At 59.1% G+C, this 24,466-nt stretch overlaps 2 protein-coding genes across 3 annotated transcripts in view; one reads left to right on the top strand and one right to left on the bottom strand.

The window, feature by feature from the left end:
- The first annotated feature begins 2,459 nt into the window (after positions 1 to 2,459).
- Positions 2,460 to 8,234, top strand: UBALD2 (UBA like domain containing 2). Of its 2 annotated transcripts, none has more exons than XM_035025959.1 (3): positions 2,460 to 2,855; positions 3,250 to 3,312; positions 7,058 to 8,234. In XM_035025959.1, the coding sequence occupies exons 1-3, from the start codon at positions 2,736 to 2,738 to the stop codon at positions 7,376 to 7,378; spliced, it is 504 nt and encodes a 167-aa protein (XP_034881850.1). In that variant the 5' UTR covers positions 2,460 to 2,735; the 3' UTR covers positions 7,379 to 8,234. The 2 variants fall into 2 exon arrangements, with proteins under 2 accessions (XP_034881850.1, XP_034881851.1); XM_035025960.1 differs by having other exon boundaries at positions 2,465 to 2,855; positions 7,061 to 8,234.
- Positions 8,235 to 12,041: 3,807 nt separating this feature from the next.
- The window catches only part of QRICH2 (glutamine rich 2), a 32,081-nt gene continuing 19,656 nt past the window's right edge, over positions 12,042 to 24,466 (bottom strand). Inside the window, exons 6-20 of the mRNA XM_035025961.1 lie at positions 22,501 to 24,402; positions 21,854 to 21,939; positions 21,190 to 21,287; positions 20,566 to 20,680; positions 18,193 to 18,447; positions 17,112 to 17,234; positions 16,955 to 17,029; positions 16,605 to 16,769; positions 16,374 to 16,495; positions 15,711 to 15,776; positions 15,328 to 15,429; positions 14,519 to 14,722; positions 14,061 to 14,208; positions 13,578 to 13,665; positions 12,042 to 12,841 (exon numbers count right to left, since the gene is read on the bottom strand). Of these exons, the coding sequence (XP_034881852.1) occupies positions 12,393 to 12,841; positions 13,578 to 13,665; positions 14,061 to 14,208; positions 14,519 to 14,722; positions 15,328 to 15,429; positions 15,711 to 15,776; positions 16,374 to 16,495; positions 16,605 to 16,769; positions 16,955 to 17,029; positions 17,112 to 17,234; positions 18,193 to 18,447; positions 20,566 to 20,680; positions 21,190 to 21,287; positions 21,854 to 21,939; positions 22,501 to 24,402 (3,998 nt within the window). The 3' untranslated portion in view covers positions 12,042 to 12,392. The remainder of the gene's footprint in view (positions 12,842 to 13,577; positions 13,666 to 14,060; positions 14,209 to 14,518; positions 14,723 to 15,327; positions 15,430 to 15,710; positions 15,777 to 16,373; positions 16,496 to 16,604; positions 16,770 to 16,954; positions 17,030 to 17,111; positions 17,235 to 18,192; positions 18,448 to 20,565; positions 20,681 to 21,189; positions 21,288 to 21,853; positions 21,940 to 22,500; positions 24,403 to 24,466) is intronic.

Below are 24,466 nucleotides of genomic sequence, written 5' to 3'. Positions count from 1 at the left end.
TCAGATTAAAATAATGATACCTTCGGTTAATAATACCTCGCACTTGGAGAGTTGCTTTCATCCCAGCAGCTCAAAGCCCTCTACAAACATGACCTCATTCATTCTCCCTGCGCTCCCAGGACAGGGACACTCCTGTGTTAACCAGCCTGAGAAGGGGAAGCCATACCCGAATTCATCTCCAACCAGATTCTCAGAAGCCAAAGTATTGACTGAGCATTCCCACCTCTCACAGCCAAGATCAGAGACAGAGCTCTGTTGCTCTCCCTCTTCTGGGGGTGTGGAGGGGGTGGGGTGGCAATTCTGGTGTTTTCAGGATGCTGGTTTTCCTGGAGAACTTCTTAATTAAGACCCAAGGGATCCTGCAGGCTGAAATGCCTCTGCCCGGGTAAATCCTACCACTCACGGTCGTGGCATGCTTGCCATCTGTATGTACTTGTGAAAACTGGAACCCCACAATGTCGGTACTTCCTTGTTCTGGGGCTGCTTATGGCCTGAGCTCCCTGCAATACAAGCTGCTGGCTGCTCACTTTTGTTTTCACCTTGCAATTACTGGAAGGGAAGGGCTGCAAGCTGTACTTGACTCTCCAGCCACACTCTGGGGCTCAGCCCGTGTGCGCTTCATTATGGCAAAAGAAGCAGTCAAAAAGCTGACTCCTTCCCCTTCAAAATAAGCAAGCAAACAAGCAAGCACACAAACAAAAAGACTAACTAAATGGGACAAGCTCATTATAATGCCCAAGGCTGTTTTTCATCAGTACATAAACATCAGGTGTAATTTTTTCTCTTATTTATATTTTATTTTTTATATGGTCAAGTTTTCTCAGAGACTTACATTCACTTTAGGCAAAGTCAAAATAGAACTATGGCTTGCTTTCTTCTAGCCTCCTATTCTGCAGACCCTTAACTAATTTCAATATACCATGGGATTGGTATTTCAGATCCAAAACTTGCTAAGTTTTTCAGAAACAGAAATTCTAACAGTGAATCCCTAGCAATATTTACTTTTGTAACCTCTCTGCCCCTTCCTCCATCTGCTTCAACTCCTAGTTCTTACCCCACGCCTACAATTCCAGACACAGCCCTGAAGGTCAAACCCCTTTTTTTTGTTGTTTTTAAGATTTTATTTTTAAGTAATCTCTACACCCAAGGTGGGGCTCGAACTCACAATCCCAACATCAAGAGTCACATGCTCTTCCTACTGAGCCAGACAGGCACCCCTGAAGGATCACATCCTTATCCAGAAGATGGAAGCTCAGCACACATAAACAAATCTTGTTTTTAAATGGCTAGGGTTGGGGGCACCTGGGTGGCTCAGATGGTTAGGCGTCTGCCTTCGGCTCAGGTCATGATCCCAGGATCCCGGGATCGAGCCCCGCATCGGGCTCCCTGCTCGGCGGGAAGCCTGCTTCTCCCTCTCCCACTCCCCCTGCTTGTGCTCCTGCTCTCACTATCTCTCTCTCTGTCAAATAAATAAATAAAATCTTAAAAAAAAAAAATAAATAGCTAGGGTTGAGAGAAATACTGTTGTTTTTTTTTTAAAGATTTTATTTATTTATTTGAAGAGAGAGCAAGGTGGGGAGGGGCAGAGGGAGAAGCAGACTCCTCGCTGAGCAGGGAGCTGGACAAGGGGCTCCATTCCAGCACCCGGGGATCACCCGAGCTGAAGCAGATCCTTAACCAACTGAGCCACCCAGGCGCCCCTAGAAACACTATTTTTAGAAAGATGGTAGAAATTAAAACTTCAGCTAGGTCAACCGATTTAAGAAAAAGAAAACTTCCCGGCTTGGGATATTAATGACTGAAAAAGTCACTAACTTTTCCCTTTTGCAACTATGCTTAGTGTATGTTAACATTGGTTTACATCTTCAGAGAGCAAAGTTTTTGGTCTAAAAACCAGGAAGAGACTGTTCGGCCTTTGGGGAGGATAGTGACTGAAAGGAGGCAGAAAGCGGGTACCTTGTATTTCAATAAAAGGCTAAAAAAAAAAAAAAAGTAGAGCTGCTTGAAAGTCTTAAAAAAATAAACAATTTGGGGACTTGAGCAACTGCAAAGCCTCTGTCTGTTTTCTATTTTGATCATTCTGTGTCTCGAGATGACCACATCTTTCAGAGGAAATGAGTCAAAGCCACTCTGTCTTGCTTTTCCAGCTGAGCATGTTCAGTTTCAATGAAGTAATGAATGAACTTGGCCGCACCACCCCCAAGCCTACAACAGCAAACACAGGGCCCTCGGCCAATCAGCAGACACTCAAGGTTTTCAAGTTGAGTTCAAACGGGCCCACGGGAGGCCAATCAGCGCGCGCGGCTCCGCCCCAAACTCCCGGCCGTGGCCAACCAGGAGCCCGGACGGGCCAAAACACAGCGGCCGACCAATGCCGGGCAGCCCCACGGCGCCGACCTCCGCCAATGGGCGCGACCGGGCGAAAAGAGAAACAGTGCGGGCCGCAGGCCGCAGGATTCGAATCGAACGTCCGCACCAGAGTCGGGCGCAGGCCGAGCGGCGCGGGCCAATCAGCGGCGGCGACTCGCGGCCCCCGAACGTTGGGCACCGGCCCCGCCCCGCGCCGTTGTTTGTGGTGTCGGCGGCCGCGGGAGCCGGACCGGGACACTCGCCGGGCGGGCGGCGGGCGGCGTGCGGCGAGGGTCCGGAGGCCGCGGGCGGGCGGCGGCGAGCGCGAGCCGAGGGCGGCCGGCCTCCCGCGGCCGCCGAGCCGGGATCGCGCGGCGGCCGGAGCCATGTCGGTGAACATGGACGAGCTGCGGCACCAGGTCATGATCAACCAGTTCGTGCTGGCCGCGGGCTGCGCGGCCGACCAGGCGAAGCAGCTGCTGCAGGCGGCCCACTGGCAGTTCGAGGTGCGCGCGGGCTGAGGCCCGGGGGGGGGTGCGGGAGGCGCGGGAGGCGCGGGGCGGCCGGCGGCGCGCCGCCGGGGACGGGGAGCTCTATTTATGTCGCCCGCCCGGCCAGGCGATCGGCGGCCGCGCGGTCTCGCGTGGGGCGCGGGCGCGGGCCGGGGGCGGCGCGGAGGGCCCTGCCGGCGGCACCCGCTCACACACACACACACACACCGGCGCGCGGCCCGGGGACGCCCCCTGGCGCGCCGCGGGCCGGGCCGGGCCGTCCGAGGGGACACCGCGGAGCAGCCCCGCTCGCGGGGCCGCGCCGGCCGGGCGGTGGTTGGGGGTGGGGGGCTTCCCGGCCCGGCCCGGGCCCCGCTAACCGCCGCCCTGCCGCTGTGTTTGTCCGCAGACCGCCCTGAGCACGTTTTTCCAAGAAACCAACATTCCCAACAGCCACCACCACCACCAGATGGTAAGTGGGTCCGGGCGCCGGCGGGCGGGGAGCTGGGGCGTCCTCCCCGGCCCGCAGCCCACCGGAGGCCGGGGGGCCGCTGTCAGCCGCCGGCGGTGACAGCCATGTTGCCGGGAAGCGCCGCGCCGCGATGTAAACAAAGAGCCAAAATGTCTTCCAGGAAAGAGCGGCTCCCGGGGCCGCCGGCTCGCCCGACTTCGTGGCCCGGCCTCCCGGGCTGCCGTACCCTCGACCTCAGGCCTGGGCCGGGCGCGCTCGCCGGGGCGAGCGGGCAGGAGGGCGGGTGGCCGGGCAGTAGCGGGTGGCGGGGCGTGGGGAGGGGGCTCGGATAATAACTACTCAGTCTGGGGGAGCGGGGAGCCCGAGTGAAGGGCCTGAGGGCGCCGGAAGCTGGGGTGTCTGTGTTTACCGGGAGCCCCGACTTGCTGTCGGAGTGGTAGCCCCGCATCCAAACAAGCCAGCTCTGCAGGGAACAGGAAAGGGATAAATCCACCCTGGCTCAGGGAGCGAGGCTCTCCCCAGAGAGGTATGTTCTCTCCTTCCTGTTGTTGGAAAAGGGACATGCCCTGAGTGTGGAGGATGGAGGGATTTTGACAAGATAAGGACAAGAATTTGCATTTAATTTCAGTATGTAAAGACACGGAAAGTACAGGAAACAGAGCGGTTCAGGTCTGGATTTGCTTTCTTCTCTTTCCCAAGCTGGCCCCCTCGGCCTGAGCCTTTGCCCTCCTGGCCAGTGGGGTGTTCTGCTTTCCGGGGGCACAGGACATCGCTTTCACTTCAGAAGCTTGAATGCCTTCCCCTCCCCTCCCCACCCCACCCCCCTAGTTACCTATTAGCTCTGCTGGGGGAGGAGGGACTGGGCTCCGCCATGGGGATTGTAAAACATTATTCCCCAGGAGATCTGTTGTGGCTTTCAGAGTGCATTTTTGGCATTTTTAACACTTGGTGTCCTTACCCGTGGCTCCCTTCTCAGAGCTGCTGCCTTTCCTGGAGGAGCTGAGATGGTTCCTCTGCTGTGTCTTGTCCTTGGTGCCCTGTTTTCATCTAGTTGCTTGTTTTCATCTAGTTGTCCTTTGACAAGTAGAAGGGTCTATCTTGACCTTTTAACCGGCTTTCCGCTTGGAATGGCTCATGCTGTGTATAAATCAAAAGACAAAAAACGTATTGGAACCCAGTGGGAGAATTGGGGGAGCTGCAGGGCTGTGGCAGCTAAGGCCAGGTTCCTTGTAAACCAAGAGGGGTCATCTCCAGGAGACCCTCCCCTGCACTTGACCATGGGAAAGCTCTGGCTCCCACCTTGCAGCAGAGCCTGGGAGCACCCTGCCTCCTATCTCTCAAAAGAGCCTTGAGGTTTGCTCCACCAGCTTGTGGCCATTCGAAAAAGCCCAGGGGCTTCCAGCACAGCCATTCTGCGATGCTGTGAAGAGGGAGGCTGACCCGGGAGAGCGGGGACTACCGGCCCCTTTAGACCTCGTTGTTCTTTCTCTGCAAATCCCAAGGGGTTATAATCTTTTTTTTTTTTTTTAATTTGTTTAAGTAGTCTCTATACCCCACACGGGGTTTGGAACTCACGACCCCAAGATCAAGAGTCGCATGCTCTTCCAACTGAGCCAGCCAGGCGCCCAGGGATTATAATCTCTTAAAGCTTCCCTCAAGGCCGTTTTCGTAACAGACATTATAATCGGTGTATCCATCAATACAGCAATACAGCGCGTATTGAGTACTTCATCAGCACAGTGGAGAATGCCATTCCTGCCCTCAGGGAGTCTGTAATTTTTTGAGAGAGACAAAGGAAAAAGTTAAATAAAAGCAAGACAACAGTGATGGCATAATAGCAATTCCAGAAGTGACCCCAGGGCACCCCCAGGCAGGGGGGGCTCCGGGTTGAATTGAGGGGCACTGAGGAGTGAGGCACTAGATTGGAAGCAGGGTGCAGTGGGCTCCGTCCATAGTTGTTAGAAGCAAAGAGCTGGAGGGGCTTTGCAAACATCTGGTCCAAACCCCTGCTTTTACCGAAGTAGGGCGAACCTCGGAGAGGTTAAGGAACTTGCCTGAGCTCACACAGCCAGGTGGGCACAGGAGGCCCCTGGTCCAGGCGAGCCAGGCCGTTCTCTGCGGCAGGGTGGTTCTTGAGCGCGGCTTCACTGGCTTGGTCAACTGGGGAAGTCACGATGCTGTGATGCAATTGGCCTCTCCCCCCAACCCCCCATTCATTGTTTCCTGCTGCCGAGAAGTCAGCCCTGGGGTGGGGGGCGGGGAATAGTGGAGGGAGGAGGGAAGTGGTCTGGGTGGGGCCAGGCCTGCTGGGTCTCCCGTGGCCGCCCCTGAGGAAGACAATGGTTGGAGCTCCCTGGCTGCTGATAGGGTGCTGGCCCAGTTAACAGGACAGATGCGCCTCCCTCCCCATTTCTGGCTGGGATTTAACTGCAGAGCTGTGAAAAGCTCCCTCTGCGAGGTGAAGAGCCCTAGAATCTTGCTCCCCCAGCCCCGTGCCTGGGGGAGGGGCTGGTGTTGCTAAAATTAGGAGAAATTCAAAGAAGGACTCCCTGGCTTCCTGGGAAAGGGAGAAGCTGCTGTGAGGTCAGAACGGGCTTTGTGTAGGCCTTGCTCTCTGCTGCCTCTTCCCCAGGGTCCTGGGAGAGACTTCTGAGTGGCACCCCCCCGGCCCCACCATGCTGCTGGCCGGGGGGGGGGGGGGGGGGGGACGCCAGTCACAGTACAGCCCCCTACCTCAGTCCTTGCCCTTCCCAGCTGGGGTCCCTGATCAGAAAGGGTGGGGGATACTGGAGGGTTTGGGGAGTTTCCCTCCCAGGGTAGTGGCAGAAAACAGCAGATGTTGGGGTGTTTGTAAGTACCCCCAGGAGGAGGGCTGAGGGGACTGAACAGGCTGAGACTCTGCCAGCATCCCGCCAACGCCTCATGGAGGAGATGCTGGGGACACAGAAACCCAAATCCCTGGTTTTTGTCCTCGGGGAGCCCAGGCGTGAAGCACAGACGAGGCAGGGTTGGCTAGAGATTGAAGGGCTGGGGCCTCGGAGGCCCCCTCACCGCCCTGGGAATCCGAGCCCAGGAATCCCATCTTTCGCAGCCTGTAGCCTGCAGCGGGTGTGTTTCGGTCCGTTGACTTGAGCTCCGGGCCTCAGTTTCCTCATCTGTGCCCGGGCATTGTGACAACTGAGATCATGAGACAGAGCCTCCCAGGTCTGCCCGCTGGTGCTGAGAGTGTGGAGTGAGGCCAGACGCTGGGAAGGTGCGGCTTCTGTTCTCCGCCCTGAGCAGCGGAGGGAGACCCTGGGTCTGGCTGCCTTCCTTTGACCAACAACCTCAGAACATCTGAGGGCGGATTATTGAGGGCGCCAGCTGGTTTCTTACCCAGGCTGAGGCGCTAAGCGCTGGCGTCCTGGGCTGCTCTCTTGTCCTCACTTGAATCGGGCGGCCTGGCTTCTGGCTGGAATTAACCCTTTGCTGCGGACACTCCTCGGGGGCGTCCCTGCCCGGCATTCAGGAAACGCTCTTTGGTTTTGGTAAAAATTGTCGGGGTTTGTCTTTATTGTTTGTATTGGCTCAGGGCGAGAAGGGTGCTTCTGTTCTGTGGAAGCCGCCCGTGGACTGGAAAATGGGAATGGAGGAGGGGCCGGCCTGGGTGAGCCCCGCCATAGGCTCTGTTGGGGGTCCACTGGGCATGGCTCAGAGTTGGGTGGCGTGTGCCCATAACCTTCCCGACACCTGTGTTCTCTCCCAGCAGATGTGCACCCCAAGCAACACACCTGCCACGCCGCCCAACTTCCCTGACGCACTGGCCATGTTCTCCAAGCTTCGTGCCTCCGAGGGCTTGCAGGGCAGCAATAGTCCCATGACGGCCGTGGCCTGCTCCCCCCCTGCAAGCTTCAGCCCCTTCTGGGCCTCGTCCCCACCCAGCCACCAGGCCGCCTGGATCCCGCCCTCCTCCCCCACGGCCCACAGCTTCCACCACCTCCACCACCCACAGCCCACGTGGCCCCCCGGAGCGCAGCAGGGTGGCGCCCAGCAGAAAGCCATGGCTGCCATGGATGGCCAGAGATGAGACTGGATGCTGCCGGGCGCTGGGCTGGAGCTGGGGCGGGGGGGCAGTCCAGGGTCGTGGGGACACAGGAGGGCCGGGGTGGGGGGAGCCGGGGCGGGTGGGGGTTTCCTGAAGATCGCACTGGAAGATTTTATAAAATAATTTTTGTGGGTTTGGGGGGGGATAGTAAACTTCCTGAGCCACTTGGGTCCTTCAGGAGTTTCTCTTCAGACAAGTTTTTTCTCTTTTTAATATATAACTATAATATATATGAAAATATAAATATAACTAATGTATGTGAGAATGGGGCTGGCTGACCGAGGTGTTGGGGTCGGCAGGGAAGGGCCAGAGCGTCCCCTTGGGCCAGCACCCCTTCCCTCCACCCCTCGTCCCAGGGCAGGTGCTTGGAAGCCAGGTGGGGTGATCCTGCAGTCATGAGGGGTCTGCTAGCTGCCTCCTGGAGGTCACGCCTTCGGGAATCGAGGACCACCGTGGATCCACTCAAGGAGTTCCACAGCAGGGGCTCCCTGAAGCGCCCGTCGGCCGAAGGTGTGGAGGCCCCTTGCCATCCGAGCTCTCCCTAACCGGACTTCCGCGGCTGGCTCCTCAGGGGCCCTGCAGCTCCGGGTCTCTTCTGGTGTCACCCGTCGCCAGCCAGATGTGCGGGGCTTGTGCAGAACTAAAGAGCTGGCTTGGGCCAGAGACTCAGGCTCTGCCTAGCAGGGGTCCTGATCCTCCTCGGCCACCCTGTCTCTCCCACTGTGTGTCCCACCCGACAGAGTGGAGAGCTTGCCTTGGATTTACTTCCCAGATCAATCATCTCACCAGGGTGAAATTTTAATTTAAAAACTTAAAAGAGACTTTTCTAACTTCCCTAGTTTGCGGTGCCTTTATTTGCCTTGGTAGGAAACCAGGCTCTCCTTGGGAAGGGGGGGTGGGGCTCCTGGTGTGCTGTGATTGGGGGCGTGGGGCTTTGGTGCCATGTGGCTGGTCTGGATATTCGGAGAAGGGGTGTCCAGACCAGGGGGTTGATGGGACCGGCTGGGGTCCAGTTGAGTATGGGAGGGAGAGTGGGGCCTGGGCCTGACTGGTTTCCGTGACCCTCTCCCCTTCTTGGCCCTTGCAGTGTGGCCTGCCACAGGCTGGCACTTGGCCCTAAAGCCTTGTCTGTGGTGGGGGGAGCTACTCCTCCACTTGTGGCCCCTGGCAGGCCCCACCCCCACCCCCAGCTCAGGCCCCCCAGGCATCTTCCCGCTGGGCCCACCCCTTCTATTCCTATCTTCAGCCTCTTGGGGGAGCCTGGCCCTGAGTGCATGTTGAGCGGCCATCCCGCAGAGGTCAACCAGGGCTGTCCGGGATCCACAGAGACAGGGTGAGTCCCCAAAGGGACTGGCTTCCTTTCCCTTCCCACCTTCCCCACAGCCTCCAGCCATTGGAACAGAAGCAGTGTTGGGGATTCCTGGCCCAGTGGGGCCTTCGCTCAAATGACCGGGCAGTGCCGGTGGTGAGGTGGGGCTGGAGGAGTGGGTGGCTGGCCCCAGGGTTGGGATTTCTTCAGCCTCATGCTGGGGAGGAGGGATGCTACCTTGCACCCCCCCGGCCCCCCAAGACCCCTTCAACATGTGTGTGTTGGGGGGGCTTGTTTTCTCCCTCGGGGGGCCAGAGCCCTGTAATCGACCGTGCTGTAGATTGGGGCTGCAGGGGCTGGAGGTTCATACCCAGAGTGGGAGTGACACCTGAGAAGGGCCCTGCGTAGTAGGCCAGGCCACCTCCTCCAGCCTGCCCGCCCAGCGGCCCCTGCAGAGCCAAGCAGAACCTGCCCACAGCTGCCCTCAGCCCCTCTGCATGGGATGGTTTACTTTGAGGATGGGTTAGTCCTTTCAGTTTTGTTTCCTGGTTGGAAACCCCTGGGCCTCCTCCCGGCCTCACCCCTCAGCCAGCCCACCTGTGCTTTCCGGGGCTGCAAGGGGAAGTCCCTGCAGGGCATGTGGGCGGCCACGCTGGGACCACAGCCTGGGGAGGGTGGGCGGCCTGGCCCAGGTGCGAGGATGGGGGTTGGCGCGTGGACCACAGCCTGGGGAGGGTGGGCGGCCTGGCCCAGGTGTGAGGATGGGGGTTGGCCTGCGCTGCTTGGGGAATGTCCTCCCCTCCGTGTCCTTGCCTGCGCGGGGGAGGTCTGGGTGTGGAGGGCTGGGATGGCCTGCTTCTGCCCCTCCCTGCCAAGCTGGTGAGTTTGGATTCTAGGCCAGGGACACTGAGCTGGCAACCTTCTGACATCTCTCAGGCAAGGTGAGAAATAGGAGCCCGAGTGGGAGCAGAGGGGCTGGAGCGGGCCCTGCCCCCTGCTCCAAGAGGAAAGGGTACCTGGTGTGAGGCCTGCCGACCCGGGCCCCCAGGTTCAAGCTGCTCCCCTCCTCTTGTCTAGCCAGAGCATTAGATCATTGTATGAAGATGGATGGGGTCTCAGCCCATGGGGAAAGTAGGGGAAAGCCCCCCCACACCCCATAGGGAGCACCTGCCCTACCCCATGACACCCCCAGCCAACCCCACCCTCCTTTGCCCACACGGGACTGGGGAGAAACCCTTTTCTGGGCAGTTTCCTGCCACACTTTCCTTTTGTCATTTGTCACCCCATCCACTCACACCTTAAAGCAGGCCTCTTATGTGAGACATCCCCTTCCCATGTCGGGGTGATGGGGACTGGGGGTGGGGGCCCCCCATGAGGACAGACCTGAAGACAGGAAAGCTGCTTCTGTGACTTCAGAGGCCGCAGGGGGAGGGCAGTTCTCCCTTGTCCTCAGGGCTCCAGTGGGACCTGGGGGCTCGTCCCTTAGAGTTGCTGCACCTGCTGAGCTCAGTCCCCGCCCCTCGCTCCTCTGTCCCCTCAAACCTGCCAAGACCCTTAGCACAAAGGACTCAGGGTAGCATTGAACCCTCGTGCCTGTTTGGGGCTAGTGGAGCCCAGCGGGCTGGGGCAGGACAAAGGCTAGGCCTGGAGGCTGCTGGGCAAATGGCAGTCACCTGGCAAACCCCCTCCTGACACCCTTCTGCTCTTTCTGGGGAGGGGTGAGCGGAGCAGGGAACCAGCCTAGGCCAGGCAGCCCCTCTGCCTCTGTAGCAGCTGCTCAAGGGTAAGCTGCAGAGGCAGCAAGCCGAAAACTTCCCAGGTGCCCGGGGGCCCTGCTCCCCCGGGACGTGGTGCCAGGAGCCGGGCGCTGCCACCCTCACCTTGACTGCACGGCACGGCTGGTGCACGGACACCACGAACCCCAACCTCTCCTGAACGCCCCAGCCTCCCCAGACGGGAAGGCAGCAGCCTCGGGGTCCCGCTGAGGTCAGGAGAGAGCTGACAGGGGTGAGAGTGGGTCCTGCTGTGGCCCGCCAGCCCCCGGGTCTGGGGTCCGGCCTCTGCAGCTTCTCCTGAAGCCCCCGCACCCTTGGAGGGTAGCTTCATCTGTTGGCGGGGCGGGTCATGGTCTCATTCTCAGGCTGTAAGTCCGACCTGTCCAATAACTGAAGGCCGGCCACCTGGACCCCGGGCTGGGTCCCTCCCCTTCCACTCCATCTTCCTGAGACAAGCCCATTGAAGCGTCGCTGCCTCCAAGCTTCTTCCCACACATTTATTAATAACTTTGGTCAATGAGCAGTGGTGGACCGCGGTCCCCGGGTGGGCTCTTCGAGCCCCTCCCCGGGAGGCAAGTCCATCTGCATCTCCATCTCGCTGGGGCTGGGCGGGTGGGCCGCGTTGGGCTGGGCCAGGTGCCCCTCGGAGGACAAGGGTCTGTCTTTCCGCGGACGAGGAGGAGCTGTGAGACATGGGGGCTGAGGTGGCTCTGTCCCACTCCCCACATCCGGCGCAGCCTGCCAGGCCCTCCCCAGCTTGCACGAAGGGCAGGCCGGTTGGGGGGCGGGCAGAATGCTGGAGGGGGGCCCCGCAGGGCTGTGGTGGGCAGTGCAAGCCTGCACGGGAGCTCCTGAGCAGAGCTCCTTGCTAATCTCTGGGAGTTAAAAATAATCAAGCCCTCCGTTGGTGGCCAAGAGAGCCTGCCTCTTAAGTGATGTTTCCTCTAGTAATGCAGGGGCTGTTGAGGCACTGTTCACACCAACAGATGCAGGAATTGTTCCTAAGCCTGCCCTCTCTCCCTCTCCTGCTCCCCTAACATTTTAGGTGCTCTCGGAGTAGACAGTGGAGTGCCAAGAAGGAGGAAGCTAAGTGCCCCCAAGAACGCAGTCACAGCCCCGCACTCTGTCCGCCACCGAGTCGTCTGTCCCGGCCCGTCCGCCACTGAGTCACCTGCCACACGTTGTGACCAGCATAGGTTCCGGAGGCAGACAGCTTAGGTCTGAATCCCACTCCCGCTGCTTCCTAGCTGTCTGACCTTGGGCAAGTACCTTAACCTCTCTGTGCCTCCATTTTCTCAGCTGTAAGTGATGCTCACAGTGGTCCCCACCTCTTAATGTTGGTGTGAGGATTAAACTAAAGGCGAGGTGCCACGACCTGGGCTATCACTTCTGTTTCCGCTTCCTCCAGGCACTCACTGAGCGCTGGAACTGGAATGGGTGGTAAAGGGCATCTAGGGCTGGGCCTTTAACAGGGGTGGGGGAAGGGGGGGCGGCCCTTGAACCTCCTGCAGGCATCTGCAAAGTGTTGGGAGAACGTAACTTTGTATAGGAGGAAGGTCAGCCCCTTTCGTTAGATCACCTTTCTCGGGCGCCCCGACTCTGAGTAGCACCAATCCAGCACCCCTTTATGGGCAGATGAGGAAACAGGTCTGGAGATGGGGGGAGACTTGCTCAGAGTCACTTGAAGGTGGTCCGGCCTCGTGGCTCCAGGCCTGTGTCCTTCTCTGGTCCCCAAGTGTGGCTGGACCCTGGGGGACCCTTAGCACCCAGACTTTCAGGCAGAATTTAGCCCCTCAGGGGAGAATGGGGACTCAGGGGGCCTTCCAGGCCTGGGGGTGAGGAGAAGCTCCTCCCCAGACAAGGTCGGACTGAGGGGTGCCCACCAGCTGCCGCCCAGAGCTGAGCACCAGCTTCAGCAGAGTGAGCCCCTGTGAGCCGGGGCAGGACTCGGGTCTGGAGCCGGAGCCTTGGGCTGCAACCCTGCCCCTGTTCCCTCTTCTGGGACATCGGACAGTACAGCCCTGGCACATAACAGGAACTCAGTAAAGATGGACTTTCTCTCTTCTCCCTCCCATCCCATCTCTCGGCTCCTACGCACTTCCTCTCTCGGGGAAATGAGGGCACAGACCATCAGGGACAGGAAAGGGGGCCGGCGGGGCAAGCAGGAGAGGCCCTGGGGCAGTGGGGAGGCCACCTGGAAGGCTGCTCCAGCCGAAGGGAAGCTACCTGGACTGTTGCCCGCCAGCATCCGAGCACTCTGAGACCGCGAGGGCAGCTGGCCGTTGTCGCTCAGGGACTGCTGCCTGTGCACGTGGGGCTGCGACTGCTTGGCCTTGTGCTTGGTCATCCCGGAGATGGAGGCTGGCGGGGGACAGCGAAGGGGGTGTCAGTTCCGAGACGCCGAATGAGAGCTCTGGGGGGACCCGTGGGATGGGGAGAGGGCTGCAGGGCCACCGGTCACAGCCAGCCTCAGCCGGGGTCCTTCCCCGTCTGAACTGATGGAAATGCGCCTTCTAAGCACTCCATTCGTTCCCATGTCCGTGCATCCATCCACCCCCCCACCCACTCAGTTATGCTCTGGGGACCTACACCCAGGAGCCCTGTGCCTGCTGCTGGGCGGGCTCTGACCTGGGCTCACAGTTCAGGAGGGCAGGCGGCTAGACAGGTGCACACAGTGCTCTAAGAGCAGGTGGGGAGTGATAAACAGTGCGGTCTGGCTCGCTGGAGGTGGGCATCAGGGGGGTGGGAAATTCTCCAAGTGGTGGGGGGCTGAGGAGGGGCATTTTGAGTTTTGAAGGAGGGGCAGAACTCGGCCCCGGTGGTGCTGGGAACAGAGGCTGAGGCAGGCAAGCCAGTGAGGCAGCACGAGGAGGAAGGCTGACAAGAAAGATGCGGCCATGACGTCCCGGCTCATTGGCTGAGAGTGGACGGCTGCCTCCGACCTGCAAACGCTGACCTGGGGCTTTCAGGACATTTGCAATCAGGGAGGTAGCGGAGGAAGAAGGCACCCAGGATCCAGGGGCCCCACGGCCTTCCAGGAACTGGACAGACCCCCGGGGACTCGAGCAAGGAGCCTCTGGGCCCCCGGGACACTCACTGTCTTTGGTCAGGATGCCTGGCAGCCTTGTATCCATCCGTCCCTTGTAAATATGTCCATCCAGGCCCAAGATATCCACCTCATCATGCTGTGGGGGTGGAGGGGGACATCCATTACCATGTGGCACCTAGAGCGTGCCCCCCGGTCCTTCCTCCACGAGGGCTGGGGGGCACCGAGTGACGTCCTCTCCTGACTCCCAGAACCAAACGGTGCTCAGAACCCTCCCCCAGGGCTCTGGCAGCGCCAGGGTGAAGAGAGGGCCCATGGTGGGGATGGTAGTGCTAGATGGTGGCCAGGATGGCAGGTGGCCAGGATGGCATTCTTCCCAACAAAGCCTAAGAACCAGAGGCTTTCAGAAACAGCCTCCAGGCAGAGGGCTGGTCATCCGCCCTTCTGGTGACTTAGGTGGTTTTTCCAGAACGACTTGAGAACGTGGGGTCATGTCAGGGCCCTCTCTCTTCACTCCCAGGCAGCACCCCCAACCTTCATGGCGATCTGGACCTCCTCGGGGGGGTACAGGCCCTGGGACAGGTGCTGCAGGCGGGTGCGGCGGTAGGGGTAGGTGAGGGTGTGGCTGCCCCCACAGCGCCGGGGTACGCTCGAGTACGTGTAGTCGGCGGTGTCCGGCACCCTGTGATGGGGACGGCAGAGTCACCGGGAGGAGGTGTCACCTGCGACCCACCTATGGTGGGGGCCAGCCGGCCAGAGGTGGGACCGCTGTGTCGGGGGTCTCCGGGAGCCAGGGCAGGAGCAAGGGAATGGGTGAGCCGAGCAACCCCACTGCTGGGCCACCCTGAAGACCTCTAATACCCTCTTTCTACCCCCTGCCCCGCCACCCCTCCTTGGCAGGGCTTTCCCCAGCGGTGGATGAGACATTCTCAGGGCTGTGGGTGCGCAGAAGCTGAGCCCCGCGGCCAGCGGCCCGGTCTGTGTGGTCCTACCGTTTGTAGCAGGGGGAGCTCAGGCACTGTGCCTGCAGCAGCTCCCGGATCATCTGGCTGCTGGCCTTGACCGAGCCTCCAAAGTGGATCTGCACCTTCTCAATGTCCATCAGCATCTTGGAGTGCATGGTGCGCAGGCGCCCCACGCTCCGCTCTATGTGCGCCAACTCGCCCCGAGGGAAGGCAGTACTGCCCAGCTTTAGGCTGTGGGGCGCAGGCAGACGGCGGGGTAAGGGGGCCACACCAGCTTGAGCCCACACTCAGACCCTGGCCCACGCCACCCCTTTATCTGCGCCTTTTAAAGCAGGACCCTGTGTGGGCAGGAGCCCTTCCCATGGCACTCCGAGGGACCACGGATGGGGCAGGGCAGAAGCTGAAATGGGGAGAAGCCCTGCACACTTAGCCTTGCCTCCCTGGAACCCCGAGGGTTCCAAAGTGCAGTTTCAAACCATCCTTACTGCCGAACCCCCATCCTTGGGAGATGGAAATGCAGCGGGGAGGGGGGCAGGAGCCCGAGGGAGTGTGCAATACTTCCCCACCTTCTCCCCACCAAAAAAAAAAAAAAAAAAAAAAGAGGAGCTACCCCAGACAGCCAGCACCCTTGGCAATGTCCCACCGGGACCCCCAGTAGGGACTCAAAGGCAGGGGATTACTAAGTGGTCTCCCGGGGAAGAACTGGGGGGCTGGCCCAGAAATCACTCCGTGCCCCCCACTGTCCAGCCAGGAGGAGGAGCCCCCCACACTCGCCCTCCAGCCTCTGCCCCCGTCTGGCCTGTGAAGCCCTGCCCGGGAAGCCCACTGCCCCGTACTTGCGGCTCTGCCGCCGGACCTGCTCCAGCTCAAAGACAGTGTAGGGGCGGAGGGAACGGTGCCCAGGCAGGGCTGGGCCCACAGGAGTCACAGGGATAAATCTGGGCAGGGACAGAGAGAAAGGAGGGTTGGGGAGTGAGAAATCCCATTCCCAAATCCAGGACTCCACAGTCTACGTGCCGGAGGAGGCTTCCGGTCCAGGGTGAGGCGGAGGGAAGGACGGAGGGCTAGCAAGCGGTCAGGCACACAGGAATGGACCCGGGGGAGAGGAGACGAGGAAGGACAAGAGCTGGAGGCAGGTAGGGAGTGGAGGATCTGCAGCCCTCCTGGGCCCGCCCCCATGACCGCCACCAGCTGGGGTTGGCCAGGTGTGGGCACTCACTGTCCAGTCACAGCTGTCTCCAAGGGACGGTCACAAGAGAGGCAGTGGAAATGTGCCAAGAGCTGCCTGTAAGGAGTGGGATACACACGGATGGTGAGTGCCCTGCCCAGAGGGTCGGGAATGGGAGAGACGGAGGACACAGAAGGCCACGGCCCCTCTGCAGGCCAGGCGGGCCGGAAGCTCGGCTCACCAGGGTGGCAGGCCCCGAGCCACAGAGGCAGATCTGGTCCCAGTTCCCTGGGAACACACTAGCTCCTAGGCATGCCAGCTTTGGGGCGCCCATCCAGCACCCACCTGTCCTAACCCAAAGCCAGCAGGCTTTCAAAGGGCCCCTGATGGATGCCCTGTGTAAACCTCGGGGGCCCTCTGGCGGCCAATAATGGAAACCCTGGGATTCCAGCCTGCCGTGGACCAGCCCCCCACGAGCAGGCTCAGCTCTGGGGACTGTGGGCCCGTCCCCAGCACGGCGGCCCCGCGGAGCACGGCCGTGCCAGAGAGCCTTAGCCTCTCTCCCCGCCCTTTCTCCGCCCTAAGCTGGAAGAGCTTTTCAAGCTCTCAAATTCTGTCACGGCAGCTGTGGGATGGTCCAGTGGGATCAGCCATTCCCCCAGAGCTGTTCATCTGGGGACCCCCCCCCAGCCCCCGCTGTCGTCCGTGCCCCACCTCCGCATGGCCGCCGCCTCGTCTGCCTGGTAGAGTGGAGAGCGCTCTTTGAGCTGCTGCCGCAAGGACTTCCAGCGATCTTCCAGCAACTGCTTCACGGGGTCCAGCTCCAGGCGGTCCAGCTGCGGGGGGGGGGGCAGGTGGGGCAGTGACCAGTGAGCGCTGGGAAAGCCAGGCGGGGGTGGGGGAGCCATCGGCAGCATCCAGACGGGAGCTGCCCTCTGCCCTCACCTTGCTGTCCATCTCCACCAGGATCTTGTCCAGCATCTTCTGCCAGTCCTGCTCCTGCCCGCTCATCTTAGCCACCAGCTCCTGCATCATGTGGTTCAGCTGCTCCGTGGTGGCATCAAACTGGGCACGGCTCACTTTGGCCGCCAGGGCGCTCTTATCGGCTTTCTGCCCGGAAAGAGAGGAGGGGGCCCCCCACATGGGAGAGAGCCATGGAGGGGCCCCACTGCCCTGAAGCGTCAAGCCTGGACGCTGAGCTCCCCCTCTGGGCTTCTCTTCACTCCTGGCCTTTCGAAGAATGACCGCTGAGAACTTGTGGGACGCAAGGTGGCTCTTCCGGGCCTGGCCCTTACCACGTCCATCTCCATCTCCAGGTGTTCCCTGTTGGCCTTTTCCTTCTCGAGCTTCTCTAGACCCTGGTACAGTACCTGGGAGGCGAGGGAGCAGAGAATGAGGAGCCAGGACGGGAACGGCCTCGCCCCCGCCCTGGCAGCCCTGCGGGCCCCTCACGTCAATGGCCTTCTGCTTCTGCCGATGGTCTTCGATGAGGTTGCTGGTGGTGATATTGAGCTTCTCACAGTCGCCCTGTACCTGCAGGATGGCGCTCTGGACACGGCCCAGCAGCTCTTCATCCTGTGGCAGGTGGCACAAAGGCAGGCTCCCTGGGGCCACTGGGCAGTATTGCTGGCCTGATTGATCAGCCCTTAAAACATCACCCAGAGGCGCCTGGGTGGCTCAGTCGGTGAAGCGTCTGCCTTCAGCTCGGGTCATGATCTCGGGGTCCTGGGATCGAGCCCCACATCGGGCTCCCTGCTTCTCCCTCTCCCTCTGCTGCTCCCCTGCTCATGTACTCTCACTCTCTCTCGCTCAAATAAATTAAAAAAAAAAAAAAAATCACCCAGCAGGTAGGCCAACTTTGGACCCCATTCTGGCTCTCCACAATTTCCCCCCGATAGTGGGGAGGCTCTCTGCTCTTTCTGTGTGTCCACCCAACGGGATGTGAGCCTCAGTCCCCCACCACCCCATGGTCTAGCCTTGGGGGAACTGGTCTGCCGCTGGGGGTGACCAGTAGAGGCTCCAGAGTGGTGAGCTGCCCTGTGGCTCCTGAGAGCTGGGATGTGGGCTACAGTCTCCCCACCTGCCCTGGGCTGGATCTGAACTCCAGGATCCAAGAGGCAGGACTCAGGGACTTGTGACTCTCCCTGTCCCCACCGGCAAGCCTGCCCTTTGGTGGGGAATCAAGAAGGGGCCTGGAAGACTGGTGTGAAGGGGAGTCAATGAACCCTAAAGCTCTGCCGGTGTCCCCCGAGGCACATGAGTGCACGGCTCCACCCCTCAGCCAGCTGTGCCGTCCCACCCCCACGGAGCCAGGTCTCTTGTCCCCAGAGCCAGCTCGGCTGCTGTCCTCGCTGTGACCTAGTGAAAGGCCCAGGGACTCCTGTGGGGTCAGTTAAGGGCTCCACTATGGAAAACTGGCCCTTAGGCCAGTTAAAGCTCTATCAGCCGCTCCCCACTCTGTGGGCCGCTGGCCTGTGGCTCCCCACTGTGGGGCATGGGTGGCCATGCCGGGAGGGGGGCCAGTGGCAGTCACCTGGCTCTGGAGCTTGGCTTTCTTGGAAGGCCGGGAGGCTGCCAGATTGTTGACCATGTCCTGGAGCTGCTCGTAGCGCTGCACCAGAATGCTGACCTGATGGCTCAGGTCCAGGCTGCAGGCGGGGCAGGTGGCCTCAGGGTCAATCTGGCCAGGTTCCAGGGTTGACAGGGTCTTGTGAGGAGCCATGCTCATGGACAGCAGCGTGGAAGACGAGGCCAGCATGCTCTCGATGACCGTCCTGAGCTTGTCAAGCTGGGTGCGGGCAAGAAGGCAGGTGCAGGGCAGTGAGCGAGGCATGGCCATGTTCTGTCCATGCTGTCAGCGCCCGCGTGATTCGGGCAGTCGCTGCACCCCCAGTGCCTCACAGAATGTGGGGCACGCAGGAGGCGCCCAGTGCCCATCTGTTAAATAGTGAACAGAGTTCTCAGCGAGTGTAGCCTTGATGCTGAATAAAACCCCTACAGGATGGAGGCTTCTGGACCTTTCTCCAGCCAGCTCACTGATTCAGCGTGAGGACACATCTCCTCTAGCTAAACCCTCGAGTGGTGATGTCCGTTAGTCCACAAACACTTAGGGGAGCCTGACGACACCCAGTCGCAGCTTGGGGCCCTGGGGACGGGAGGGGTGGGCTCACACAGGCTCTGTCCCCACCCCGCATGTCAGTAACAAGAAATCAGTGGGATGGGTGCTACTTCTGTTGCGGGGGCCTCTCTCGGTCTGGGCAAAAGCAGATGCCTTGCACTGGCTCTCTTGTCCTCTTCTGTGTCCCACAGTCCCCGTGCATTACCACATGACTGGTCCCGCCCGGGTTGGCACCCGGTTCTCGGGCAGCTGGTCCCACAGCTGTGGGACCTCTGGCCGGGCTCAGAGAGGGTCTGGACCAACCGAACCCCCTCTCTTGGAAGTGTGTGACAGCGCGGGGCCTAGGCAGCCCCTGTGGGCCATGTGTGAGAGAAGGGAGAGCGGGCTGGGAGCACGGTGGGAGGGAGATGTGGAGGTATTGGAGAGAAATGGATAAGGACAGGGACACAGAGGCACAGGGACACACAGAAACAGACACGGAAAGACAGAGAAGGAGTGGCCCCGGCCAGACGGCCCCCCTGGCCCAGGAGTTCCTGCCTTTTCCAGCCCCCGCACACCAAGGCACTTTCAACCAAGCGCCCTACTGCCTGAGTTCGTGAGACCCTTGCTCTGCACCCGGAAGAGCCTACACTCTTCTGAAGAGTCCGTAAGAGCATGTCAGAGGGTCCGTGGGATAAAAAGGACGGATTAATTCTCCCTAGAAGAGAGGAAGGTGCCTCCCCAAACTATGGACATTTTAGTGGAGTTGTGAAGGACCAGTAGGAGCCCACTGGGTAAGTGGGGGTGACAAGGATGTTCCGGGACGAGAAGCAGCATGGGAAAGCAGCAGTGTGTTCTGAAGTAGGAAGCTAAGACGGTGGGAGATCTGGGAGAGTGGGGGCCAGTGCCTCGAAGAGGCTGTGGCGGGAGCCTGGGCCTGCCCAGCGGGGCGTGGCTTCTCTCCGAGTGTGGCCCCCGGAAACCCTGGAGGTTGCTAAGCTTAGACGGAAGCTGTGGACACATAAATCTTCTGCTCCTCAAGCCCCACACTGGACAATTGGCTTGGGGTCAAGAAATGGTACATGCCAGGGACGCCTGGGTGGCTCAGTTGGTTGAGCATCTGCCTTTGGCTCAGGTTGTGATCTCAGGGTCCTGGGATCAAGTCCCACGTTGGGCTCCCTGCTCGGCAGCGAGTCTTCTTCTCCCTCTCCCTCTACTCCTCCTCCCCCCAGCTCGTGCTTTCTCTCTCTCTCTCAAATAAAAAAAAAAAAAAGAAAGAAATGGTACATGCCAGTGTCCTGGCAAACGTGGGAGTGGCCCAGAATGGGGCCTCTATCACTGAGGGGGCTCCTGACATGAGTCCCCTTGGCCGAGTGGCTTTTCCTATCCTATCCTCTGCAAGAGGGCTGTTCCTGGTCCAGAAGCTCTTCAGTGGGAACATTCTGGGATGACTGACGACGAAGCATCACTCAAGATTTAAAGGCAGACACTATCGGGGTGCCTGGGTGGCTCAGTCAGTTAAGTGTCCGATTCTTGATTTCACCTCAGGTCATGATCTCAGGGTCGTGGGATTGAGCCCCGCGTCAGGTTTCACACTTGGCACAGAGTCTGCTTGTCCCTCTCCCTCTGCTCCTTCCCCCACTTGTGCTCTCTCTCTCTCTGAAATAAATAAATCTTAAAGGCAGACACTAACAAGAGAGTGGAAAGACAACCCACAGGATGGGCAAAATTATTTGCAAATTGTATGTCAGCTAAGAGTCTAGTAGTCCCACCATCCATAGCTCACTCTGAGAAGAGCTCTGGTCTCACCTGGTCCTGCAGGTAGAGGGAGGCTTCGGAGACTGAATGTTCCATGCTGACCTTGCCCCGCTCTTGGCTCTCCCTCAGCTCGGCCAGTTCCTTCTCAATGTCAGCCACGGTAACTCTGAGAGATGTGCAGAAAGAGACAGCCTGGCCCCGCCACCCACCCCAGGGCCCAGGCCCACCAGTCCCATCAGGGACAGAAAGAAGATGCATACCACGGCTCTTGGGCCCTCCCTGCAGCAGGCTCTGTCTAGGGAGTCCCGGGTGCTGCTTGTCTGGGAAGTGGGGACCCCCGTGCTGGCCTGAGAGGTTTCTAGGGGGTGCGACCTGGCACCACAAAGAGAGGGCTCTCAGGGGGCTCTGGCAAGTAAGTGTTCTCCTCCAGCCTCCAACTGGGGACAGAGACTGGTAGCTGTTTTCCTCCCAAGCCCTGGTGCTGAACTGTTTTGAGAACCTCGGAAACTTCCACCAGCAACTTGAACTACAAACGGACACCCTGAAAGGCAGACACAACCTGGGTCAAAGACGGGGGCCAGTTCAGACTGTGAGTGAACCGAAGGCTGCCATCACCTCCTCGGCTGGGGAGATGAGATGCCCGGACACAAGCTGCCCTCAGCAGGGGCATTTTACCTGAGGATTCCCAGCTGCAAGCTCAGCTGGCCATTCTTCATTTCTTTTCCTATTTCTTGCTCCCCGGTGCCCTCCAGGATTCTCTGTATCCTGTCCATCTACAAACCCAATGAAGAGGAAGGTCAGGTAGGCTTGAGTTCTTTGCCTTCGGCATATGTGTCCGCAGCTCGAGCAAGCCCCTCTCCCGAGTCCTCGTCCTAATCTAAGCCTCTAACAAAAACCATCTGTCAGTGTGTCCCTTCTGGACATCCATCCATCCATCCACCTGTCCGTCCATCCGTCCATCCCGTGGACAGCTGGCTTTAAGAGAACAAAGACCCAGCAACCCCTTCCATGGCCACCGGCCCCAGACAGTCCCACAAACTTGGCTCCAAGGCTGCCTCAGTACCAGTGGGATCTGTTGGAAATGGCCCCCCATGTAACGGAAGGACCATGGATGGCCTCCTTGTTGGCTCAGCCAGATCTTCAGGGCTTTGAGCATCAGGTTTGAGATCAGGAAATGAACATGATGATACCTGAGGTGCATTTCCTACCTGACGGGTTTGTAAAGATCCAATGAGATAATAATGTCCTGCAAGGATCCTGTGATCCATCAAAATACAGATGGAAAGTGATCAGACGACTGGCACTCAAAGGCAAAGTGGGCGGGCCCTCCCTTACTTACTTTTGCTTTTTCCTGCCAAACTTCTTTGGTCAAGGACTTCAAGGTCTTCAGCTGTTCCTGCAGGTCAGCGGGTAGACTCTTTTTGACTGTGGGAAGTGGAGGCCTTCTTAGTCAGAAGCGTTAGATCTCCAGCAGGCCCCCAATCCCCATTCCCAGCCCCCACGGGGAAGCTACCCCAGCAAACAGCAGGACACCTCGCTTCTGCTTGTCCTGGTGACTGGGGAAGGGGGAGGATGGGAAGAAAGGAAAGAGGGGTATCCCTACCGTCTAAAAAATCCACCCAGTGCTTACTGTCCCGAAGGGCTTTGGCACTACGGACCCGCACTTTCCACCCATCTCTCAAATCTTAATTATTCTCTGGGCCCACAGCTGTGCATGGACCAAGGTGAAGTTGAATTCTTCGGCATCTTCCCTCCCCGCCCACCGTCCTCAGCTGCTGTCCACACAGTCTGCCAGGGCACTGGAACCGCCTCGCTCCGACTGGTTTAAGTCTATCTTTTGGACCCCAAAGGCTATGGTAGAGCCCAGAAAGGCTAAGAAGGGACATGCTATTTGCAGTGACTCAGGAAGAAGCCCAGCCGCCAGATGAGGCCAGGGGATGTTGAATACACAGACAGTGGTCCCTCCTCCGCACCAGTGGAACCCACCCATGAGCCCGAGCAGGTGCTGGATCTTCTCCAAGTCGGTCTGGCCCTCCTGCTCCTCATCCAGCTCTTTCATGTTCTCCTTGAGCTCTACATAGAGGCCAATGAGCTCGCCCATCAGACGAAATGTTTCCACTGCCATGGGGAAGCTCGGAGCCAATTTATCCAGTGAATCATGTCTTTCGCTCTGGAAATCACTCTTTTCTGATGAGACTCGGTAGAGATGGTTAAGAGAGTCCATGCTCCTGGCAAAGGCGGCTGCTTGGCTTGGAGTAGTCCAGACAGAAATTCCAGGTTGGTCCGAGGCATATATTTGTTTTGGATCCAAACCTTTCTGGACGTATGGATCTACCGCCAGAATGCCTGGGCCGTGAGGGCCGGGATACAATAGGTCACGAGATTCTGGGATAGAGTATGCACGGTCACGCTGGTCTGTACCTGCTTGTACCTGGCCTTGCTGATCTGGGCCAGGTGATACCAAATGCTGTCGATCTCGCTGTACAGATCCCACACGGGTGCTTAATGGTGTTAGGCCATGCTGGTCTGTGCCACGATGTAACAAACCTTGCTGGTAAGTTTCTGATAAACCCTCTTGGCCAATACCTGGTGATGCCAAACCTTGATTGGCTAGGAGTGGTGACACCTGATCATGTTGATAGCTGCCAGGAGGTATTACACCATGCTGATAGGGATGTGAGAAAAATTTTGGAAACTCAGGGTGGAATGTTGGAAGGCCACGAAGCTCTGTGCCTGGTGGTATCAAGCCTCGTTCTGTACCAGGTTGCCTCAAGCCATGCTGATCTATTCCATGTTGAACCAAACCACGCTGATCAGTACTAGGCTGCAGGAAACCTTCTGGATATGTACCAGGCTGGACCAAACCTCGAGGACAGGCACCAGGTGGAACCGAACCACGTGGATAGGCACTAGATTGCACCAAACCTTGTGGATAGGCACCAGGTTGGACCAAACCACGTGGATAGGCACCAGGCTGTACTAACGCAGGCGGATATGCACCAGGCTGTACCAAACCAGGAGGATATGCACCAGGTTGAAAAAAGCCATGTGGATCTGTGCCAGCTTGTATCAAACCACGCTGATCTACTTGCCCCAAACCACGCTGATCTGCACCAGGTTGGACAAAAGCAGACTGACCTATGCCAGGCTGAAACAAACCAGGCTGACCTGCATCAGGTTGTACCAACCCACGCTGGTCCATTCTCGGTTGGGCCAAACCATGCTGACCTGCACCAGGTTGGGCCAAACCAGGCTGGGCTACAACACGTTGACCCAAGCCACGATGATCCATTCCAGGCTGCACCAAACCAGGCTGACCTGCACCAGGTTGGACCAAACCAGGTTGAGCTGCACCACGTTGGCCCCAACCATGTTGATCCATTCCAGGCTGTGCCAAGCCAGGCTGACCAGTACCAGGCGGCACCAAACCACGCTGATCCATTCCAGGTTGGACCAAACCAGGCTGACCTGCACCAGGCTGTCCCAAACCACGCTGATCCATTCCAGGTTGGACCAAACCAGGCTGACCTGCACCAGGCTGTACCAAACCAGGTTGAGCTGCACCATGTTGGCCCGAACCATGTTGATCCATTCCAGGCTGTGCCAAGCCAGGCTGATCCATTCCAGGTTGGACCAAACCAGGCTGACCTGCACCAGGCTGGACCAAACCACGTTGATCCATTCCAGGTTGGACCAAACCAGGCTGACCTGCACCAGGCTGTACCAAACCACGCTGATCCATTCCAGGTTGGACCAAACCAGGCTGACCTGCACCAGGCTGGACTAAACCACGTTGATCCATTCCAGGCTGCACCCAGTCAGGCTGACCTGCACCAGGTTGCACCAAACCACTCAGATCCATTCCAGGTTGGACTAAGCCAGGCTGACCTGCACCAGGTGGTACAAAACCACGCTGATCCATTCCAGGCTGTGCCAAACCACGCTGATCCAT

Source organism: Mirounga leonina, unplaced genomic scaffold, assembly GCF_011800145.1.
Source record: "Mirounga leonina isolate KUSES-001 unplaced genomic scaffold, KU_Mleo_1.0 Mir_197, whole genome shotgun sequence".
NCBI classification, from domain to species: Eukaryota; Metazoa; Chordata; class Mammalia; order Carnivora; family Phocidae; genus Mirounga; species Mirounga leonina.
The sequence above is the reverse complement of the archived record's forward strand: the minus strand, read 5'-3'. Positions and strand labels throughout refer to the sequence as shown.